General features: G+C 43.5%; 1 protein-coding gene across 50 annotated transcripts in view; it reads right to left on the bottom strand.

Moving 5' to 3' along the window:
• The window catches only part of LOC119957389 (calcium/calmodulin-dependent protein kinase type II subunit beta), a 313,459-nt gene that overhangs the window by 57,479 nt on the left and 233,333 nt on the right, over nt 1-22,647 (bottom strand). For 21 of the 50 annotated variants that reach the window (XM_038785349.1, XM_038785361.1, XM_038785398.1 and 18 more), the window contains one exon: nt 22,007-22,047. In XM_038785349.1, the coding sequence (XP_038641277.1) occupies nt 22,007-22,047 (41 nt within the window). Of the gene's footprint in view, nt 1-11,737; nt 11,804-22,006; nt 22,048-22,647 lie in introns of all 50 variants that reach the window. The other 29 variants (XM_038785350.1, XM_038785363.1, XM_038785362.1 and 26 more) reach the window with 2 other exon arrangements.

The following is a 22,647-nucleotide window of genomic DNA, read 5'->3' as shown; positions in this document are numbered from 1 at the left end:
TAATCGACTCCTCACTCAGCACTGTTGGATCAGTGTTGGTGGCCATGACCAGCTCGCAAAAGGAACTACGTTAGGGCGGCACAGTGGTGCAGCACTGTTACCTCACGGCGCCGAGGACCCGAGTTTGACCCCGGCCCCAAGTCACTGTCCATGTGGAGTTTGCACATTCTCCCCGTGTCTGTGTGGGTCTCACCCCCACAACCCAAAGATGTGCAGGGTAGATGGATTGGCCATGCTAAATTGCCTCTTAATTGGAATAAAAATTGGGTACTCTAAATTAAACAAAAAGCCCTGAGCTTGACACATACCATCTCCAACCATCTTAAAAACAATCCAGTTGGTTTCTAAATACTGCAGATCCAAAATATCGTGATGAGATTATTTTGCAACTCAAAACAAAACAGGTTTTAGTTCTTTTTTGGCTGTGCTCACGCTGGTGGCAGCCTTCCATCTTATATGACAATAGTCAGCTGTTTTCAGCCTGGTGTGGCACAGAATCCCCACTCTGAAATGGCAGTGTCTGTCATATTTGCTTTAGATGAAGACAGTGAGCTGAGAAGGCACTTAATTCATGGGTCTCCTTTTTCTAGGCCCTCTGCTCAGCCAGCTGAGCTTTTTGTTTCTTCTCGCCTCGTCCAATGTCCATTGAAACAGTCAGCCTCGGGCTCTGCAGTTTTATACCATAATCTGAAGAATGAACATTTGCTCAACTTGAATCCATAAATAGACAAACTTGGGCTAAAATTAGTTCCCAAAAAGACTCCTGCTTCAGGGGCTGGTTTAGCTCAGTTGGCTGGACAGCTGGTTCATGATGTAAAGCGAGGCCAATAGCGTGGGTTCAATTCCCATACAGGCTGAGGTTATTGATGGAGGCCCACCTTCTCAACCTTGCCCCTCGCCCAAGGTGTTGTGATCCTCAGGTGAAATCAACACCAGTCAGCTCTCCCCCTCAAAGGGGAAATCAGCCGTTGGTCGTCTGGGATAATCTGTTTCAAGATCTGATTCGGAAGTACCAACATACAATGTCTCAGATAGGTTATTCAGTTAGCATCCTCAATCTCCCACAAAATTCCCAATCTTAGATTTGGCACCTGAGAAAATCTTCATTTGTAGATGTTTAGGACTAGCTTCCCCACCAAACTGACCCTCAGGTACAGGTGCCATTTAGTGAAGCTATTCAAACTAAGAAAGAAAAAATCTTGGAAAAGCAAGTTTTGGAAAAAAGAACTTTGAAAATAAACTTGTCATAAAGTAACAGAATGCCAATATCCCACAATTTAGTGCTGTGCTGTCAGGGGATCATGTGAAGCACTGTCCTGTTGTCCCAAACTGGCACCAAAGGGAAAAGATAGATTACATCACTCTGAGCAGCACTAATGTGCCAGGGTACCCGTGACAGATTGAAATGACACATGGTGATGGCCTTACATGCAGATCCTGCTCTCCCTGGCTCCGCAAAGGGTGCAGTCAGGAGGAGATCAAAGGTATTTGGAAAGCTTAAATTTGGCCAAGTGAAAGGAAATTTCCTTTTCTTTTCCTTGGAGACTGTTGTATATCAGCAATACTCGCAAAGTGGAAACTTACGAAAATGACAACAGAACATCTGCAGTTTGCATATCTAATTCTTCATGCAGTGCGTTTCTAACCTCAGCTGTGCATTTGAGAGGGAGCTGTTGTGCTGCAGGAGACACTTAATCATATGAGAAGAAACATTACTAATTTGACTCAAGTGCGCCTTCTAGCCAATGGCTCACAGCGGCCCTGGTGTCTTGTTCTCAGTGTGGGCACAGTTCACAACAGGTGGAGAGGGGGAAGATATGACATAGTAAATGAAGCTTTGGTGCAGATTAAATATAGTTTTGCTTATCTTGCTGATAACTAACAATTAATGTCATATGTGACCGTGGTAAACTGTTTCTGCTTGCCTTTCTTAGGATTACTAGTCAGTGACAATAACACACCACCGTCACCCCTCCCTTGCCTTTCTCAAACTGTCTGCAAACTTCAACAGTTGACAACACCACCCTCCTCAAACTCCTCTCCACCATTGTTTAGCTGAATGGAACTAAACTCACCAATCTATTCAAACTTTATTAGACAATCCCTGCAATGATTCCTCTTCCCACACTTGCACTGTGACCCCATATTAATACATTTCCGTCTCTATTTAAAAAAAAAATGATCTGTTGCCCCTTAATAACATCTTTCAAAAATACAAATTCAAAATGGCCCAGCGACACCTCACCACCTCTCACTGCCCTCACCCCCTCCAGTGCCTATTATGCTTGTCCAACAGCCAGAACTGGATCAGCAGAATTTTCTCAAATAAAATATTGGGTAGACTGAAATTAATGTCTTTGGCTTTCACCACAAACTCCATTCATAACCTCTACTTCAGCTTTTCTCTCTGTTGTTGGTCCAGACTGTTCTCCGCCTTGCTATCATTTAGTCTTCAGCTGATCTTCCACTGCCATATATTCTACATTACCCAGACCTACTTCCACAATTCTGTAATATTGCTACATTCCACTCCAACTTAGCTCATCTACTGCTGAAACCCTCATCCGTTTTTGTTTCCTCAAATTTGACTCATTCAATGCACATGAACCTCTAGTGTTCCACTTTCTGTAAACTAGAAGTCAACTGAAACTGTTTCCCATGTCCTAACTCACATTAAGTCCTACCCACCTAATAATCCCTCTGTTCCGTGGCTTACACACTGCCAACTGATTGAGCAATGTCTCAGTTTTAAAATTCTCCTCATTGTTGACAAATCCTTCTTATGACTCGCCCTTCCCTATCTCTGTAAACGCCTCGAGGCTAACCACCCTCTGAGATCTCTGTGCTCCCCCAGTTTGGCCACTTGAAAAATTATTATTGAACTGCTCCATCATTGGGGGCCAAGCTCTGGAATCTGCTCTCTTTATTCTCTCTCTTTCCTCTAATAAGGCATACCATTAAACCTCTTTGATCAAGCTCCAATATGTCCTTATGTGACTTTGTCAAATTTTGTTTGAGGATGTTAAAGGACCTACAAGTTGTGGCTTGATCTTGTAACAGTTTGGATATAGATTTGCATCTTCTCGTAATGTGGGTGGTATTGAGTATTGCACCTACCAGTGCTGACAACAGAACAACATGGCGAGAAATGTCGGATGAGAAAAGTCTCCTGGATTGGCCTTGTAGTGAGAACATGTATTATAAAATGGTGAGTAAAGAACAAAGTTTTTTCAACAAAAATAAAATAAATGTCAAAACATCAACAAGGATGGGAGCCAAGTGCGTGTATTTGGATTGGGCCTGTAAGTGGGACTTGAGAACTGAACTGGATGGTCTGCTGCAGAACCATCTCCTCCAGAACCTAGGTGGTGGAAATCAGAACTTAAGAGTAGGAAATTGAATCCAGCACCCTCAACAGTTGGTAGCATTTACGGGCTATGGTTTTGGTTATTTTTTGTCAGGGCTTGCAAGCTTGATATGTTTAATGCAAGAATTTACAATAAGTATTGTTTTCCTTCAGATTTTGTGCAAACATGATTGACCTTGTGATTGTCTCTTAAACCAGTTGCTCCTGTTTACCACAGTTGTTATATAGTCCTCAGTCTCTTTACTTTTACCGATCAATAGGCAATCTAATTATTCTGACAGGTTTCTAACTAATGCTTGGTTCTTTTTAAATCTTGGTTTCACCTGAAAAGATTACTTTAATTGAGCCCGAACAGTCCTCAAGTCTGAGCAAAGTGAAACTCAAACAGTAAGGATTTAAAGGGCTCAGCTTTGGAAAAGAGCTCAATGGGTCGAAACCAGATTAGACGTCAGACTGGTTTTGTCATCTTTACTTGCACTTCACGCCCACAAACAAGTGCAGGACGCCTAAATACCCGACCACAACATGTTGGGTTCTCTCTAATAATGACTGTTAACAGCTCTGAAATACCATCGCCAAGGGCCATGAAAAAGCAATATTGAATTTACTGTGGACAATCAATAATCTCGGCTTGTAACAATAAAACTTGCTAAATATATCCTTAAATATGACATTGCTTGAGTGGATGATGGGAAACTGTGGTCAGTAGTCTGCCTTTTAAAGTGCTGATTCTTCGGAGATTGTCTGCCTGCAAGCAAATTGCACCTGTTCATTCAGTTATCTGGGGTGGTCCCGGTGGATTGGAAATTAGCAAACGTGACACCACTGTTTAAAAAAGGAGGTAGGCAGAGAGCAGGAAATTATAGGCCAGTGAGCTTAACTTCGGTAGTAGGGAAGATGCTGGAATCCATCATCAAGGAAGAAATAGCGAGGCATCTGGATAGAAATTGTCCCATTGGGCACACGCAGCATGGGTTCATAAAGGGCAGGTCATGCCTAACTAATTTAGTGGAATTTTTTGAGGACATTACCAGTGCAGTAGATAACGGGGAGCCGATGGATGTGGTATATCTGGATTTCCAGAAAGCCTTTGACAAGGTGCCACACAAAAGGTTGCTGCATAAGATAAAGATGCATAGCATTAAGGGTAAAGTAGTAGCATGGATAGAGGATTGGTTAATTAATAGAAAGCAAAGAGTGGGGATTAATGGGTGTTTCTCTGGTTGGCAATGAGTAGCTAGTGGTGTCCCTCAGGGATCTGTGTTGGGCCCACAATTGTTCACAATTTACATAGATGATTTGGAGTTGGGGACCAAGGGCAATGTGTCCAAGTTTGCAGATGACACTAAGATGAGTGGTAAAGCGAAAAGTGCAGAGGATACTGGAAGTCTGCAGAGGGATTTGGATAGGTTAAGTGAATGGGCTAGGGTCTGGCAGATGGAATACAATGTTGACAAAATGTGAGGTTATCCATTTTGGTAGGAATAACAGCAAACAGGATTATTATTTAAACGATAAAATATTAAAGCATGCCCCTGTGCAGCGAGACTTGGGTGTGCTAGTGCATGAGTCACAGAAGGTTGGTTTACAGGTGCAACAGGTGATTAAGAAGGCAAATGGAATTTTGTCCTTCATTGCTAGAGGGATGGAGTTTAAGACTAGGGAGGTTATGTTGCAATTGTATAAGGTGTTAGTGAGGCCACACCTGGAGTATTGTGTTCAGTTTTGGTCTCCTTACTTGAGAAAGGATGTACTGGCGCTGGAGGGTGTGCAGAGGAGATTCACTAGGTTAATCCCAGATCTGAAGGGGTTAGATTACAAGGAGAGGTTGAGTAGACTGGGACTGTACTCATTGGAATTTAGAAGGATGAGGGGGGATCTTATTGAAACATTTAAAATTATGAAGGGAATAGATAGGATAGATGCAGGCAGGTTGTTTCCACTGGCGGGTGACAACAGAACTAGGGGACATAGCCTCAAAATAAGGGGAAGTAGATTTAGGACTGAGATTAGGAGGAACTTCTTCACCCAAAGGGTTGTGAATCTATGGAATTCCTTGCCCAGTGAAGCAGTTGAGGCTCCTTCATTAAATGTTTTTAAGGTAAAGATAGATAGCTTTTTGAAGAATAAAGGGATTAAGGGTTATGGTGTTCGGGCCGGAAAGTGGAGCTGAGTCCACAAAAGATCAGCCATGATCTCATTGAATGGCGGAGCAGGCTCGAGGGGCCAGATGGCCTACTCCTGCTCCTAGTTCTTATGTTCTTATCACTACTTCATTTAAAGGTGCTATTACTTCAAACAATTTTGCTCAAGTTTTTTTTAAGGGATGATGGAAATTAATCTTGCTTGAGTATATCTTGGGGTTTGGAAAATTCTGTCAAACATGCAAGCTCATAGTTTTAGTGATTCATTGCCTTATGAATATCGAACTGATCGTTATTATTTCACTCAAGTTCAATTCACTATTTTCTTTTTAGAAAATATTTTATTGAAGAATTTATAATTTTAAGAATTTTCAACAAGTGGCTAGCACTGTAGCTTCACAGTGCCCGGGTCCCAGGTTTGATTACCCACTGGGTCACTGTCTGTGCGGAGTCTGCACGTTCTCCCCGTGTGTGCGTGGGTTTCCTCCGGGTGCTCCGGTTTCCTCCCACAGTCCAAAGATGTGTGGGCTAGGTAGATTGGCCATTCTAAATTGCCCTTAGTGTCCAAAAAGGTTAGGAGGGGATATTGGGTTACAATAGGGTGGAAATTAGGGCTTAAGTGGGTTGGTGCAGACTCGATGGGCCGAATGGCCTCCTTCGGCACTGTATTGTCTATGTCTAAATAATGGCGACATGAGAAACCATTTCATGCAGAGTGGGTCGGATCTGGAATGCATTCTTTAAAAGTTTATGATTAGGTTCAATCAAAGCATTCAAAAGGGAATTATTTTCTGAAACAGAAAAATGTGCAGGGCAATGGTGGAGTGGCATGAGCTAAGTTGCTCCTTCAGAGGGCCAGGAGAGATATGATGTGCTGAATTGCCTCCTGTGGAGTAACCATTCTGTCAATCCATGAAAAACAGTCCAGTTTAGTAAGGCTATGTCTTGTGCAACTGCCACACCTTCTCCTTGTTTTAATTTGGCCAATCGTGAATTGAACTTGGAGGGGTTGTTGATTATTTTTATTTATTTTTTAAAATAGAATTTAGTGCAGAAGGAGGCCATTCGGCCCATCGAGTCTGCACCGGCTCCTGGAAAGAGCACCCTACCCAAGCTCAACACCTCCACCCTATCCCAATAACCCAGTAACCCCACCCAACACTAAGGGCAATTTTGGACACTAAGGGCAATTTATCATGGCCAATCCACCTAACCTGCACATCTTTGGACTGTGGGAGGAAACCGGAGCACCCGGAGGAAACCCACACACACACGGGGAGGATGTGCAGACTCCGCACAGACAGTGACCCAAGCCGGAATCGAACCTGGGACCCTGGAGCTGTGAAGCCATTGTGCTATCCACTTGTGCTACCGTGCTGCCCTAAATTGGCAAATTGGCCCTAATTGGCTTCTTTTGCCAATTACCAATTGATGCCCTCTGAGTGTCAATCCTTCCATTTCCCCACATCTACTCTGTCCAGAGTCATCATCATTTTGAACAGCTCTATCAAATCTCCTCTCAACCTTCTCTTCTCCAAGCAGAACAGCCCGGCATCGCCAACCTATCGACACAACTGAGTAATTCTTCCCTTTTTTTGCCCATTAACTTAGAAAGAAATGATCCACCACTGCCAAGCCCTCTAGTTGTGACAGCAAGTAATTAGCAAGCTAATGGAATTTTTTAAAAATATGAATTTAGAATACCCAATTCATTTTTTCCAATTAAGGGGCAATTTAGCGTGGCCAATCCACCTACCCTGTACATCTTTGGGTTGTGGGGGGGAAACCCATGCAACACAGGGAGAATGTGCAAACTCCACACAGACAGTGACCCAGAGCCGGGATCGAACCTGGGACCTTGGTGCCGTGAGGCAGCAATGTTAACCACTGTGCTGCCCAGAATATTTTTGTTATTGCAAGGGGAATTGAATACAAGTATCGGGAGGTTATGCTTCAGTTATACAGGGCATTAGTGAGAACATCTGGAGTATTAGTATTCTTTTTAAGGAAAGGTAGAAATGCATTGGAAGCAATTCAGCAAAGGATTACTGGACTAATACCAAGAATGGGCAGGTTGTCCTTGAGGTGAGGCTTGTATTCACTGGAGTTTAGAAGAGTGTGAGATGACTTGCGTGAAACATACAACATCCTAAGGAAACTTGATAGGGTAAATATGGAGACAATGTTACCTCTTGTGGCAGAATCTGGAACTAGGGGTCATTTTAAAATAAGTGGTCACCCATTTAAGATGGAGATGTGGAACCCTCTCAGAAGGTTAAGATACTTTGGAATTCTCTTCCTTAAAAGATGGCTGAAGCAGAACCTTTGAATATCTTCAAGGCTGAAGTAGATAGAGTCTTGATGAACAAGCGAGTGAAAGGTTATCGGGGATATGCAGGAACATGAAATTGACGTTAAAATTAAATCAGCCATGATCTTATTGAATGGCGGAGTAGGCTCGAGGGACTGAGTGGCCTACTCCTCATCCATATGTTTGTATGTTCTGACCTTGCACGCAGACTTGCATTAACTAAGATTCTAAATCAATGCACAGATTGTGCATTAAAATAATTTTTCTGTTAATGAGGACAGAATTAGTTGAAGCATGTTTGAGAAAGAAATTCCATACACTCCTTCCCTGTTCCCTCAACTATTTGTCTTCACCATGTCAAGCAGACAGCTGGTTGGCTCAGTGAACTACCTTCTCCAAAGTAATGATCCTCACTGAAGGCCCAGTGTTCAAACATGGGAGGAGAAATTTAGCACCATGGGAAATGTAAATGGGAGTAATCAATACGTGACAACAGTAATGTTCATTACAGCTTTCACCACTACCTTAATAGCTGTGTTAGTGAACATGAGATGGAGCTTTATCTGTGACAGGCAGTACAACTCAAAACATTTTCTGCATGAGACTCAACAGTCCATGAGGTTAGCAAATCAATTTGTCTGTACTTTAGCTGCATTTTTCAATTGAGAGTCAAGTTTTTAATGACTGATTCAAATATTTAGACTGCCGCATCTTTCTGACATTTAATATAACTCTTGTTTCTTCTTTGCCTTACATCTATCTATATTTCAAATAATTTGAATAAGCTGCTTTAGAAAAATCACCAACCAATACTGCCGAGTTAAAGGAAGTATGGAGTCCGTTAATGCTGTTCCTCCCTGAAGTTTAGACAACGCAGAATTTTCCACTCATTGTGAAGTCTCCAAGTTCTATATGGGTATCATTACAGTCTGCTCCTCTTACTTCCAAGTTGCTTAATCTCATTAGTTTATGAACTTAATACTTTTAGCACTAAATTGATCTGCTCTTGGGACCCTTCCCCACTGTGACATTATCGGAAAACATAGGCTCAGTTTCAAGGTATGCTGACAACACCCAGTTCTACTTCTCTACCATCCCCTCAGCTTCTCCACTGCCTCTGTTGTCCAATATTACATGTTCCATAATTCCACTGTATTTGTCCCCTGCCACAGATCATGTTCCCTCACTACAGTTCCAGTCATTGTCTCAGGTTGAACCACACGACTTGAAATCTTGCTATCTGATACACCCATGAGCTTACCTTCTGACATCATTTCGTCTCTCAGCACAAGGACTACTTTCTTCAAAATCTACATTATCTGCTTTGGCCCATCTGTTTGTCAGCACCACACTCCACTCAAGTGTTTTCCTAAGTCCACAAGACATAGGAGCAGAATGAGGCCACTTGGCCCATCGAGTCTGCTCATCCATTCAATCATGGCGGAAAGTTTTCTCATCCCCATTCTCATGCCTTCTCCCCATAAGCCCCGATTCCTTTATTAATCAAGACCTGACTGGTTTCTCCTCCACGTTCTGACCATTTCACCTAATTTCAGATCTGTTGCCTGCATTCTATCCGACCCTACACCATGTTACACTGACCCACCACTGCATTGTTTATATCAGCTTGCATTCCAAGTTAAAATTCTCATGCTTGTTTTTAAATTTCATTCTGGCTTTGCTGCCCCTTTTGAAATGATCGCTTCCAGTACTACAAGTGTGCCTCTGACTCCAGACGCCTGTGCCTCAACCCATCAATGCTATTCTCTCCCCCCCCGCCCCGCCCCAAAGCTCTTTAGTGATTGTTCCTTCAGCCATCTCTGCCGTTGTCGTGCATTTCCATAACTGAACCTCTGCCTCTTCTCTGCTGTTAATCTCCTTAAAATCCACCTCCGACCAAGCTAACTCCCCCTTCCCCTCCACTGGTAACTGTATGTTTGACTTCATGTTCATTTTTGACTGTCTTAGCAACTTTGAAGAAGTTACATAAATGCATGTTGCTACTTCAATAAATTCCTACCTTGCTTATTTACTTGGAATTAAGGTTATTGGATAATCCTGTTTTTTTTTTACACAAATGATGCCGTGGAACTACAGGGAGGTAACTGGAGTGTGATGAGTGACTTCTTGATTTTTAATTTGGGAATCCGCTAGATAGTTTCCTGCGTGTCCTTGGATTTGTGGCTCAATGAGCACATAGCGTGAGGAGCATTCATTTTTCAATGGCAAAGTGGATAAATATTTGAACAATGGGAAAAGGATGAAAAAATGGAACCTAGCGGGAGCTCTTTTGGAGATCTAGCGGGCAGAATGGGCTATCCAATTGTTTTTCTAAAGATTTCAGTGTTTGTCACATTATGAATGGCTAAAACAAAGGAAAACCATCAGGGTTTCCTGCAATTTTACCATTTTGGTCCCATGGATTTACAGCGTGAAAAAAAAAGAAAGTGACAATTTCTAATTTGAGGTTTTACAATGAGTAGCAAACTGATTGCCTGCTCCAAATAATGGCGTGAAATTCAAATGCTGGAACAATTGACAAATTCATTAAATGTAAATGTTTGTTTGAATTTGACAAATACTCTTAGAGAAGCATGATATCAAAGTCATGACATTTGCTGGGCCACAAGTGAATGCATTAGAAAACCAGGCATCATAGAATCTGCCAGCACAGCCATTCAACCCAAAATGCTTTAACTGGCCCTTTGAAATATTGATTCCCTGGTCTTGCCTCAGAGCACTGCATATTTTTTCCATTTCAAGGAAATATTTATTTTTCTTTTGAAAGTGTCATTTTAATCTGTTTGCACTGCCCTTTTATACAGTGCATTCCAGATTATCAAAGCTCAGTGTTTAAAATAAAATCTAATTTTTCCTCTTTGGTTCTTTTGACCATCTGTATCCTCTCTTTACTGATCTTATTTTCAGTGAAAACGGTTTCTCCTTACTTGCGCAATCAAAATTTCATAATCTCGAGCACTTGCATCAAATTTTCCCCTGAATCTTCTCTATTTGAAGGAGTACAATTCCAGTTTCTCTCGTCCCTCCACTGAACTGAGCACTCTCATCCCACACTTGATGCTTTTTTGGCATCTGGTTGAAAATCAAAAGCTTGGGAAGGTGGAAGCAGACTGAGAGGGAAAAGGATTCTATACTCGAGCACTCAATAACTTGTACACTGGTAAACATGTTGCTTTCTTGGTACAAATGGACCCTTGACGATTTTCAAACCCTTCTCTTCAATTGGTAAACAAAACTTGGGAGAAACAAAGCACCTTCTCCCAAAAGCTACAGCTTTCTTATTTGCTGTCACCGTTCCTACTCGTCTCATCAATCTTGCTGAGATGGAAAATTCACCAGAAATATATACCAATTTCCACAACCAGGTGCTAAATGCCAAGGTAGACATTTGTCCGTGGAAGCCGATTGGTTATATAAAAAACCTTCCCTACTAAAGAATCTTCACAGAAAGATGAACTTCCCTGTAGGTGCTGAAGATGCTCGTTGGCTACCTTAAACCTCTCAGTACACAATTAGACTGGTTCAGAATGAATGTCCACTTGGTTTTCCCATCATCCCTCCAGCGGAGCAACCGATGGGAGAGAAAAGCGCAGCCTGGTAGATTAACAGCAAATTAAATTATAAAAGGAAGGGGATAGTACAGAGCAGAGTGCTGTCGAAAGGAAGCAAGAGAGAAACCAAGACTGTAGGTAGAATGTAAAAAACACTACCACACAGGTGAACAATACCATGCCCTTAATAGCTTTCTTTTTTCCCCCTATATGTACCGCCAAGCAGAAAACAAATGATCATTGGAACAAAATGAATGACCAAGGACTTGTTCAAATAAGGGGATTTATGTAAAGGATAATTCATGCAGAATGTAACAATGGACCTGAATGTTGCAGTGTGTACCTTTATGACTCTTTCTGTGCTTCCATATGGGATTGTTGCTGTATTTTGTGTTAACGTTACACTTCTCTGAAACCAGTCACCGGAGGGAGCATTAGTGTCATTAATTTATTTTTCACACCTTTAAAACCAGGGATTAATCCACAGTTGTTGAAATGAGGGCTTGGAGTTGTTCCCCTTTGTTTCTTATATTCCTCACCAAATTTTGCTTTTAAACGTCAATTCCTTCCCTGCTAACTTTGCACAAGAGGAAAAGCTGAACAGCTGAGACAAGAGAGCACCATGAATTCACTTCCCTCTTCCTATCTTTCCATCTCTTTGGGGAAGCCTCTAGCCTCCGCTTTGAACCTTCCACCTCAGCCTGGGTAAAACATGTTCATCTGCAGCCCAACTTCACTGTCAGGTAACAACTGCTGACAGCAGTAAGCAGTGAATCAATTAACTTGCCAATCCTGAAGACATATGCCAATTAATGGTTGATGGAAAAAACAAGGCCGTTCTGGCACAGCTGAGTCATAAATATACAGTATTTAAACAAAGATACATTGAATAAAGTGAAGTCAAATTGAGAAAGAAAACTAAATTATGTTCAACTGACAGAGGGATAAAAAAAACAAAGAAATACAAAACACGAGTGGATTAATCCCTAGAAATAGATATCCTGGAAAATACTCAATAAAACATATACAAATGATTTCAACCATTCCTGCTTTTTGAGAAATAAAGTATCAATTAAAAGACCATTTCTGGACGACAGAATACAGTTCCCTTCACAACACCGTTACTGCACTCAGTTCATGATTAAGTTGGTGAGTATAACATTTGTTTGTTGTTCAATGTGGAATGAGGGACATCGTAAATAAAGGTGAAGGAAGTAAGCAATGCTTGTTCAACATGTTTACTGTTATCCAATGGGCACAACAAAGACACAGTACTACACCAGATAAATTTACAGAAGGCACAAGTAGAACATGGGAGGCTCCCAATAAATGCATTGTAGATGCTCTGAGATATACCAGCATGTGCCAAGCGGACATAGGAAATTGACTGCTCCCCATCAAGAATTACAACACAATTAGTACTTTGCAGTGGAAACCTGAAATATACAATCTGTTAGAAGGAATACAGTGCTTTGCTGTACCAAAAATATGAGAATAAAATAAGTCTCAACTCCAAACACTGCGAAGACTTCAATGCACAAAATTACTATGCAGACATTATGCATTCGAAAAGAAACCGGGTATGATTTCCCAGGCCCGCACACGCCCAGAATAGAAATTCCCACCCCTTTTGATTGCCCAGGATGATTCTTGCAGCAGGTTGGACCAAAAGATTTAGGTCACTACATCGTGGAGTTTCTTCCGGCACTGCTGCCCAGTCCGGGCGCTGGAAAGGGTCCTGAGGGATAGGATTTATGATCATTTGGAAAGATACAGCTTAATCCAGGATAGTCAGCACGGATTTGTGAGGGGTAAGTCTTGCCTCACAAGCTTGATTGTATTCTTTGAGGAGGTAACTAAGCACATAGATGAAGGTAGAGCATTTGATGTCGTATACATGGATTTTAGTGAGGCGTTTGATTAGGTGCCCCATGGTCCCCAAAAGTAAGGAGGCATGGCATCGAGGGAAATTTGGCGGATTGGATCAGTAACTGGCTATCACATAGAAGACACAGGGTGGTGGTAGATGGTAAATTTTCATCCTGGAGCCCAGTCACCAGCGATGTACCACAGGGATCAGTGCTGGATCCTCTGCTATTTGTGATTATTATCAATTACTTGGATGATGGAGTTGAAGGTTGGCTTAGTAAATTTGCTGATGACACCAAGATTGGTGGAGTAGTGGATAATGTGGAGGGCTGTTGTAGGCTGCAAAGAGACATTGATAGGATGCAGAGCTGGGCTGAAAAGTGGCAGACAGAGTTTAACCCTGATAAGTGTGAGGTGATTCATTTTGGTTGGACAAATTTGAATGCCGATTACAGGGTTAACGGCAGGGTTCTGAAGAATGTGGAGGAGCAGAGAGATCTCAGAGTTCATGGCCATAGATCTCTGAAAGTTGCCACCCAAGTGGATAGAGCTGTGAAGAAAGCCTGTAGTGTGTTAGCATTTATTAACAGGGGCATTAAGTTTAAGAGCCGTGAGGTTATGCTGCAACTGTACAAGACCTTGATCACATTTGGAGTATTGTGTGCAGTTCTAGTTACCTCATTATTGGAAGGATGTGGAAGCATTGGAAAGGGTGCAAAGGAGATTTACCAGGATGCTGCCTGGATTGGAGGGTAGGTCTTATGAGGAAAGGTTGAGGGAGCTAGGGCTTTTCTCATTGGAGCGAAGGAGGTTGAGAGGTGACTTAATTCAGGTATACAAAAGGATGAAAGGGATAGATAGATAAAAGGTTCATGGTGGAAGATATAGGAGGGATGTCAGAGGTAGGTTCTTTACTCAGAAAGTGGTTGGGGCGTGGAACGCATTCGCAGCTATGGTAGTGGAGTCAGATACTTTAGGAACTTTCAAGCGGTTATTGGCTAGGCATATGGAGTGCACTACAGTAGTCCCCCGTTATACCGCGCTCCACAATACCGCGGTTCGCAATATACGGCGGGGGGGGGGGGGGGGGGGGGGGCTTATGGACCCCAACTGTCAGCTTCCCTCTTCCGGATTAAAGTGAGCCGGCCGCTGAAATTGACACTGCCGGTTGCTCCTCTCTCACTGAGATTCAGTGAGAGAGGAGCAGCTCACACAGCCTTGCCTTTGAAACTGACATGCAGCGCAGGGTGCAAGCGCGTGCAGCAGATGGGGTGCAGACAGCAAGACCTTTTAAGTTCCTGGTAAGTTTCTGTGGGTTGTTTTAATTAGATCCACGATAGGGGTTTTAAATTTATTTTAAAATCTATGCACGCGCTTCCCATTGTGAGTCTACGGGGGTCTGACCTCTCCCCCCGCCCCCCGTAGACTCACAATGGGAGATTTTTAAATCTGCTACTAATCTATTCTGCATATGGGATGATCTATCCCCTCATTTGCAGTTTGTTGTATAACCTCTCTCACGACATGGAGACAAAGAAGTGTATGCTGCACCACTAAGGAATATCAGATCTTTGTAGATTTATTTTTTGCCCCAAATACTCAAGGAAGCATCAATTAATGTTGTAATCGTTCACTTCTGGACGGCATGGTTGCGTAGTGGCTAGCGCTGCTGCCTACGGCACTGAGGACCCGGTTCGATCCCAGCCCACTGTCCATGTGGAGTTTGAACATTCCCACGTGTCTGCGTGGGTTTCACCCCCATAACTCAAAGATGTACAGGTTAGGTTTGGCCATGCTAAACTGCTCCTTAATTGGGAAAAAAATTATTGGGTACTCTAAATATATTTAAAATAATAAAAAATACTCGTTCACTTCTTCCACCCAAACATCAAATCCTGATTCTTAATATGATTTTCAAACCAAATTGTTACTTTAAAATTGAAATGGACTGCTATGTTTTCACGCTTTCATTCTCACCTATCAACATTACCTAATCAATACTGACCAGAAAGTGTAAACCAAAGTGAGCTTGGTTTGAAACCTTGCTGCAATATGATAGGAGAGCAGAACCAGAACACAGACTGCAACATCGTCCCTCGTCTACGGTGCTGCAGAATACTGCTTTGCTTCAGCCTGCAGCTGTGAACACAAAGATGGTAGACATGCAGCTAACACCGTCATGAAGACGGAATCAGGAATCTTGAGCGGCTTTCCATGCTGTCCCACACCAAGCTACCTGCCATTCACCATGTTACATGAAGTGGAAAAATGCACAAAAAACAGCCTTCCATTTGATGAAGACTTGAACAATCCACTTGAAAGTGCTCAAAATGTCACCAACCATTCTAGGAAATAGCATCTAACATTTATCCTGCTGTTATTAACCTATTATTCAGTTGGATGGAATTGTGGAATCCATGCAGCATAAAGAGTAGTGGCTCACCACAAGCCCAACAGCAGACTTCACTTTGGCTCAAAGGCAGTGGACGGCACTAAACTGAATCTGCAAAAAGCATGGACAATGTGTCACCTGCTCCACAAATGAAAGGTGATGGACAACTCAAAGTTCAATTGTTGCCATGAATCACATACCATGAGACACATCAACTTGACCACTAACATCTTGTTTCTAACTTCTTCACTTATGAAGGCCACCAAGTGGGTCGCCAAACTAGATATTCCATGAGAAGCTTTGAGGAAATGTTACAACTTGTTATGCTTCTTTGACCAAAAAACACGATTGGGCATCAAAACAGTGGACAAGTACAAACAATACAAAGTCTTAGTTATTTACCATTCACAGGAATGTCATGAATCTACTATGAATGTCACTGTGGCCTGATTTAATATCACCAGTATCAGCCATGTCATTATGTGTTCAGGGTGGCTATTGCAACTCAAAACTTAGTTACTTGCTTTGACCATGTGGAGTTCATGTCTCCACATCAGAGCAAGGCTCTGCCTGTCATTTTATGTATGAATAGTCAAAACAATATCATCCAACATTACTGCAAATGTGGATGCAAAATTTAATTTTGTATTCATTCATGGGATGTGGGCATCACTGACAAGCCGAATCCCTCATTCCTTTTGACAGGATAGTGGTGAGCCACTACGTTGAATGCAACCAAGTGGCTCATTCAGCCATACCAAGTTAGGATCCAAGTTTCCTTCCTCCAAGGACATCTGTGAACCTGGCGGATGGACCTTTAAAACAATCAGGTAACCATTAATAAGACTAACTTTTCCCCCCTAAATTTATTTAAATAACTGAACTTAAATTCCACAGCTGCCATGGTAACAGTTGAACTCATGGACATGAATTTTCCACTTTGTTGCACCTGGTGTTGATTCCGTTGCGCCAGGAGCATCTTTGGATAGGTCCAAAACAGGCTTTGCGCCAGCACCGAATTATGCGAGTCACCCGACCCATGGCACCCAGCGCAATCTGGATCATGCCCTGTAATGACACTTGAATGAGTCATTAGGCTCATGTAAATATGGACGGCTGGTTTGAGGCCACAGTCTCCCTTGAGTCACTGGGTGCATGATGATTGACTCTGATCTCCAGAAGCAGAGACCAGGTACGATGGCATTCCGTGGGTCTCAGAGCCCATGGTGGTCGGGGACAGGGCAGGGCAGTCCAGGCACCCAAGCAGTGCCAACTTGGGGGTGTTCTGTCTGTTGAAGGGGGTGGCATTGCCCTTGGGTGGGGGGGAACCTCAAAATCACTTCTAGTACAGGATACCCTTCAAAACGGAGGAGCCAGTTTGGCCCGCGTATTTAGTTTTCCACGATTCCAAATGTGGGACTGACCAAAAATGTGAGTAAGGACATGATTCCCCGGAAAGAATTCGAAGTGTGTAGCGAGTGGGAACTGCCACGGACTTCCTGATGCGCTCGTGCTGCCTGGGACGAAGTGGACATCAGCTCGGGAAGCATGACCAGGAGGATTGGCCTCCAGTCCCAAGGTTAACGATCTACACTGGGCAGCATGGGCGAGTTGAAATACCCCACTGTCCATCCAATATGACCAGCCCTCCCCCCACAAAAAAAAATGTGAACCGCACATGTGGCAAACGATACCCTTTCTGTGACTCCAATCGTCGGGAGAGGGCTCATACCGACCAAGGGGTGGCAGACATATGAATTCTCATGATCTTTGGGAATGGGCACTGGAGGTTAATAATAATAATAATAATAATCTTTATTATTGTCACAAGTAGGCTTACATTAACACTGCAATGAAACTACTGTGAAAATCCCCTGGTCGCCACACTCCGACGCCTGTTCGGGTACACAGAGGGAGAATTCAGAATGTCCAATTCACCCAACAAGCACATCTTTCGGGATTTTTGGGAGGAAACCAGAGCATCTGGAGGAAACCCACGCAGACACGGGGAGAACGTGTAGACTCCGCAGAGTGACCCACGCCGGGAACCGAACCCAGGTCCTTGACGCTGTTAAACAACAGTGCTAATAACCACTGAGCTACCATGCCGACTGGCCGACTGGTGTGGCCGAGGACAGAACGGTCACCAGCGCGGAACTAGGCACGTGCCACAGAAGTGAGGATCTGCCGGGCCCCAACTGGATGGGCAGTGGAGAGCCTGGTGCATGCCGTCAGTAGTATGAGTGAAGGTGTCCAAGGTGTCACTGAGGGCCTCGGTAGACTGTCCGACTCGATGGGAGACACGATCCAGTACCAGGTTAACTTTCATGGGGCACTGTGGGACAGACGGCAATGGCCAAGGCACTGCAGAGCTTGTCCCAGTTCCAGGTGGACATTGCCGAGTCACTGCAGAGCATGGCCCAATCTCAGGAGCATCGCCGAGGGCGCAACACCATGATGCAGACATTGAGGAGCTGCCAGGGCTGGCACAGCCAGCTGATGCAGGGGCAGCCATGGCTCAATCCAGCTGTCCCACCATCCTGAGGTGAACCCCAGGGCTCTGTGGACACCGACCAGGAAGCGGCGGCACTGGTGGCAACCGGACCCATCTTCTGGACTGACAACGGTGACCACCAGCTCCCCTGAATTTCAACCCTCTGACGAAGCCACACCTCACTGCCAGCACCCTGAGCAGTGCCATCGACAAGTGTGAAAGGGCCGTCCGGTCCCAGAGGGCTTCGAAGCCACAGGATGAGGAAAGCAGCTGACTTTCCTGGGGATACACCAAGACGTGGCGGTAGAGCGAGGAAGGCCAAACACATTGAGGATCACTGAGGGCGAGCGGGCGTAGGTGGGGGACAAGGTGTTTTATGTGTACTGAGGGGGCTTGTGGGAGGGGGAGGGAGGAAGGGGACGATAGACGCAATTGGGAACGTGGTGTTCACTTGCACGGGAACATTAAAATATCCTCACCACAACCTGTATGATGATTTTTCTGCGATGCGGGCCGACTACCAATCCCATGCCCCATCCTCCTGCACATGGCCCCGACCCCCATCCAACACGCCCGGAATTCGCACACCTGGGCCGATCCCCTGGATGATCGAAGGTTGGCCGCTGCGTCTGTATTGCTGCCTCCCGTAGTGTTCAAGCAGTGTCCATGCATCAAGATGTGATTGGAATGCTAGGCATTGCCCGCACATGCTATATGGCCCGCCCACCCACGGGCTCCATTTGGGATTTGTGAAGTGCTCACTTAACTATGATTGGCACTTTCCTATTAGCAATAGCGTCAGTGGGAGTTACGGATGGTCGGTGGGGCAGACACGGGCTAGGATTTCCGCCAGAGCAGGAACACATGGTGCAGGGTTGGCATGGCGGATCCGTGCACGTCCGTCCCGTCCCCCCCAAACCCTCCCAAGCAGAGGGGCAAGAAACCCAGTGCCGTCGGGCTCTCTTTGTCGGTGAACGGGCCTGTGAACTAAGATGGCTGCTCACCTCCTCGGCTCCCCCCAGCAGCCCATCCGCGAGATTCACGTTTCTCACAATGAGTAAGAATCGGCGCCAGCGTGACCACTTGCTGGGGAGACTGCTAGATCACGGGAGGCCGTTAGATACGAGTCATATTGAGGCCAGATTGGGTAATGAAGGCAGATTCCTTCCCTAAAGTGAAGCACTTAGTCTTTTAACAACAATCTGGTTGTTTCATGGTCACCTAAAATGTTGTGAGCTTCACTATTCCAGATTTACTGACTGAATTGAAGTTTCCCAACTGCAGTGGTGGGATTTGAATTTATATATCTATATTATTAGTCGAGGCTTCAGAATTATGAGTCCAGTAAAAACCATTGAGAGACTACGCCCCTAGAAATTGGCTGCATATCAATTTTGTTGTTAAATTTTGAATTTTTTAACATTTAAATCAGTGGATATGTCTAACATACAGAAATTAATTACGAACGTTTAACTTAAATGAAGCAAATGTTTGTAAAAGAGGCTCCTTGAATGTACTCTCCTCTTTCTTGGTTTAAGCTTGCACAATAGTGGGATTGCAACTCGCTACTCGTACAGCCCCACTTCGCTCCTTCAGTGGTCAAGCAGGATATATTATCATGCTTTGTTCAAGATTAAAATTTCTCTGGAATGCACAACTTAGTTCCAGCCAGACTGTTTTTGACATGCACAGTATCACTCTTGTTTGAGCAGTAGATGATTGAATACAAAGGGGTAATATTCTTCATATCGAGAATTTTGTTTCTGGACCCAGTTTTTCATGAACATTTTTGATGGAAGAAATTTCATTCCAGAGTGTTTTGAAGCATATGATAAACTCTGGTCTCAATAAAATCAGAAATATCGCACAACGGCACATCCTTTTCCCAATTCTTCCTGACCTGACCGATGGCTTTGGCCACATGTTGTGGACACTGTACTGCCTGCCAGTTACACTACAAAATGTAAGACATCGCTCAATAAATCAAAACTATCTCTTCACTCTGCCATCACAATTGTGTCTTTATACTTGGTGCCAACACGGAGGATATCTGCTGGTCATTTTACCATTGAACTACTCTGAAGATGGTGATGGCTGGGAGGCAAATGGTGTGGTGGGGTAGAAAGGTGACTAAATTTGTTGAAGCAATGCATTAGATCTCCAAGTCCGACACTACTTTTACCTATGAATCACCCTGGTCATGACTGCTCAGCCTCACTTAACAACCTGCTGACAATGAACCGAGTCATCAGATTGTTCTTAAATTGTTGTATTGTGACTCTCTGCAAAACCATTTGCTGATATTTATTCACAAGTGACAAATTAGGATTGATAGAGATCTGGAAACGGAAATAGAAATTGGAAATGCTTGGCAGGCCTGACAGCCTTTCTGACAAAGAAGGCACTTGGTCAACACCAAGTCCTATTCAAAGATAGGACATGTCAACCTTTTCAAATGCTGATAGACCTAAGATGTCTTCTTCGTCCATGAACTAAAAAATGTTGAGCACACCTTGCTCCTTCATACAAGTCATGCAACATGGATTCTATTCCCTGACAAATAGTGGCTTGCACAAGCTTGACACAAGACCCGGTCATCTGGATAAATTGTAAAACGTAACTTGTCTTGTCACATGAACATTACAAAAAGCTAAACCCATTTCCTGTTTGAGGGTAATTTTTTGTTGAAGCAGTACTAAAAAACCTCTCAGCCATATCGGGAGCTGAAATTATTTAATTTAAATTACCCAGTTGTCCATGACACAGGCAGATAATACAGTTTCTGCTAGTTGTACAATATGATTACTGCGTGGCAACCTTCACCATGTGCTTGTCTGAGCAGTTGCTCGAGTTGGCAAAGAACATTTGGCTTCACAGCAAAGACTCAGTTTCAAACTTATGTGTTTCCCGTCATCAAGACTCGACTACCCTTCTGAATATTTTTCCCACACCACTTGCTGGTTTTGGCTGGTCATTTCAACATGTCAGGAAAGGGAAAAAGATCATAATGTTGATCATGTTTACCGACTCATCTGTTATAAATGCCCAGTGATTTCCACTGAGGGGAGTACCCAAACTGAAGGATGATGACACAAGCAAAATGGAAAAACAAAACGGAGTATAACTCACTGCCTCCATACCCTCCCTAAAGGCAAGGCTTTGGCCTTTGCTACATGGTTCACACCATTGTTCAGAGAAAAACCACTGGAAAAACCTATAATACTGGCTTACAAAGGACTATCGTGGAAAGAAAACCTTCAATGCTGATTTCCATTGACTCCTAACGGTTTTGAACTCCCACAATGGTTGGAACAGGTTTGTATTGTGACTGTAGCCATGCACAACATTGCATCATTGATCACTGCTGAAATATGCTTTGATATTAATTATACTGCATGCATCACCTCAGTGCTGGATGCATGACATTGTTTGTGTGGCTGGAGAATGTGGGGAGGGAAGAGCATGTTGGGGGGAAGTGGGGAGGGGGAGCAATAGTTTAAAGAAAAACATCACCATCTCCGCCGAATAAATACCAAAGATTGGGTAGTTAGAACCTGTGGTTTGAAGCTCCCCTGTTCATTTCCATTAGATCAGATGCAGCTAAGTGCCATACCCATGTTGAATCACTGCGGTCGCCCATTTTGTAGCTGTACTACTAATTTGCAGTTCATTTAGTACTTTTGATATATCATGCATAATTCCTTGCTTTTTTTTTTGAAAGCTTCTTTTCGTATTGTTCAACTGTGATAGCAGGCACTAACAGAAGCCATAAAATGCAAACTAAAAAGATAATAAAAGCAAATAAGGATCGACCAACTGTGAGAGAAGGAAAAACAGAAGGTGAGTTGGAAACCTACCTTAACTCCATCGGCCTTCTTGTTTAATAAACTTTTGGCTGCTGTATTTTGAAAAAGGAAAAGAAAAGAAAATTACATTTATAGCTCAACAGTCCTGTCAGGATATAATGTATCGCTTTCCAATTGTGCTGTAACTACTGCAAGCGTAACACTGTCCATGTACAAATAAACCTATACCAGATGCTCAATGACATTTGTAGGCCAACAGGGTCTTTCTTCGACTCACTTGTTCTTCCTGTGGTGGGCACAGATCCAATACTTGCCGAACTATGGCCATGCGCATATCAACTTAAACTCTGCGTGTCCCTCTACAAATAGCCCAGCTGCCCCAGTGCCTCTGGAGTGCTTCCGCATCGAGAGAATTCCCCGCTCAAAAAACTGACTCAGGGAGAATTCACACAGCACATATCAAAATTCACAAGCTCATGTTCAAGGAGGAGACAGTTAAAGGAGTTGCTTGTTTCATCCATGTGGTCATTCTGTCTGCCACCCATCCATATTTACATTAATCTACCATATTTAAACAAGAGGTTATTCCAGATAATCCCAAATGCTCTGTAACAGTTTGAGTTTTCAACTGTGTTACCGATGACTTGAATCCCTTTGAAGAATAAGTAGATCGTGAAACAAGAATTTGGATT

The sequence above is a fragment of the Scyliorhinus canicula genome, chromosome 26, assembly GCF_902713615.1.
Source record: "Scyliorhinus canicula chromosome 26, sScyCan1.1, whole genome shotgun sequence".
Lineage (NCBI taxonomy): Eukaryota > Metazoa > Chordata > Chondrichthyes > Carcharhiniformes > Scyliorhinidae > Scyliorhinus > Scyliorhinus canicula.
The sequence above is the reverse complement of the archived record's forward strand: the minus strand, read 5'-3'. Positions and strand labels throughout refer to the sequence as shown.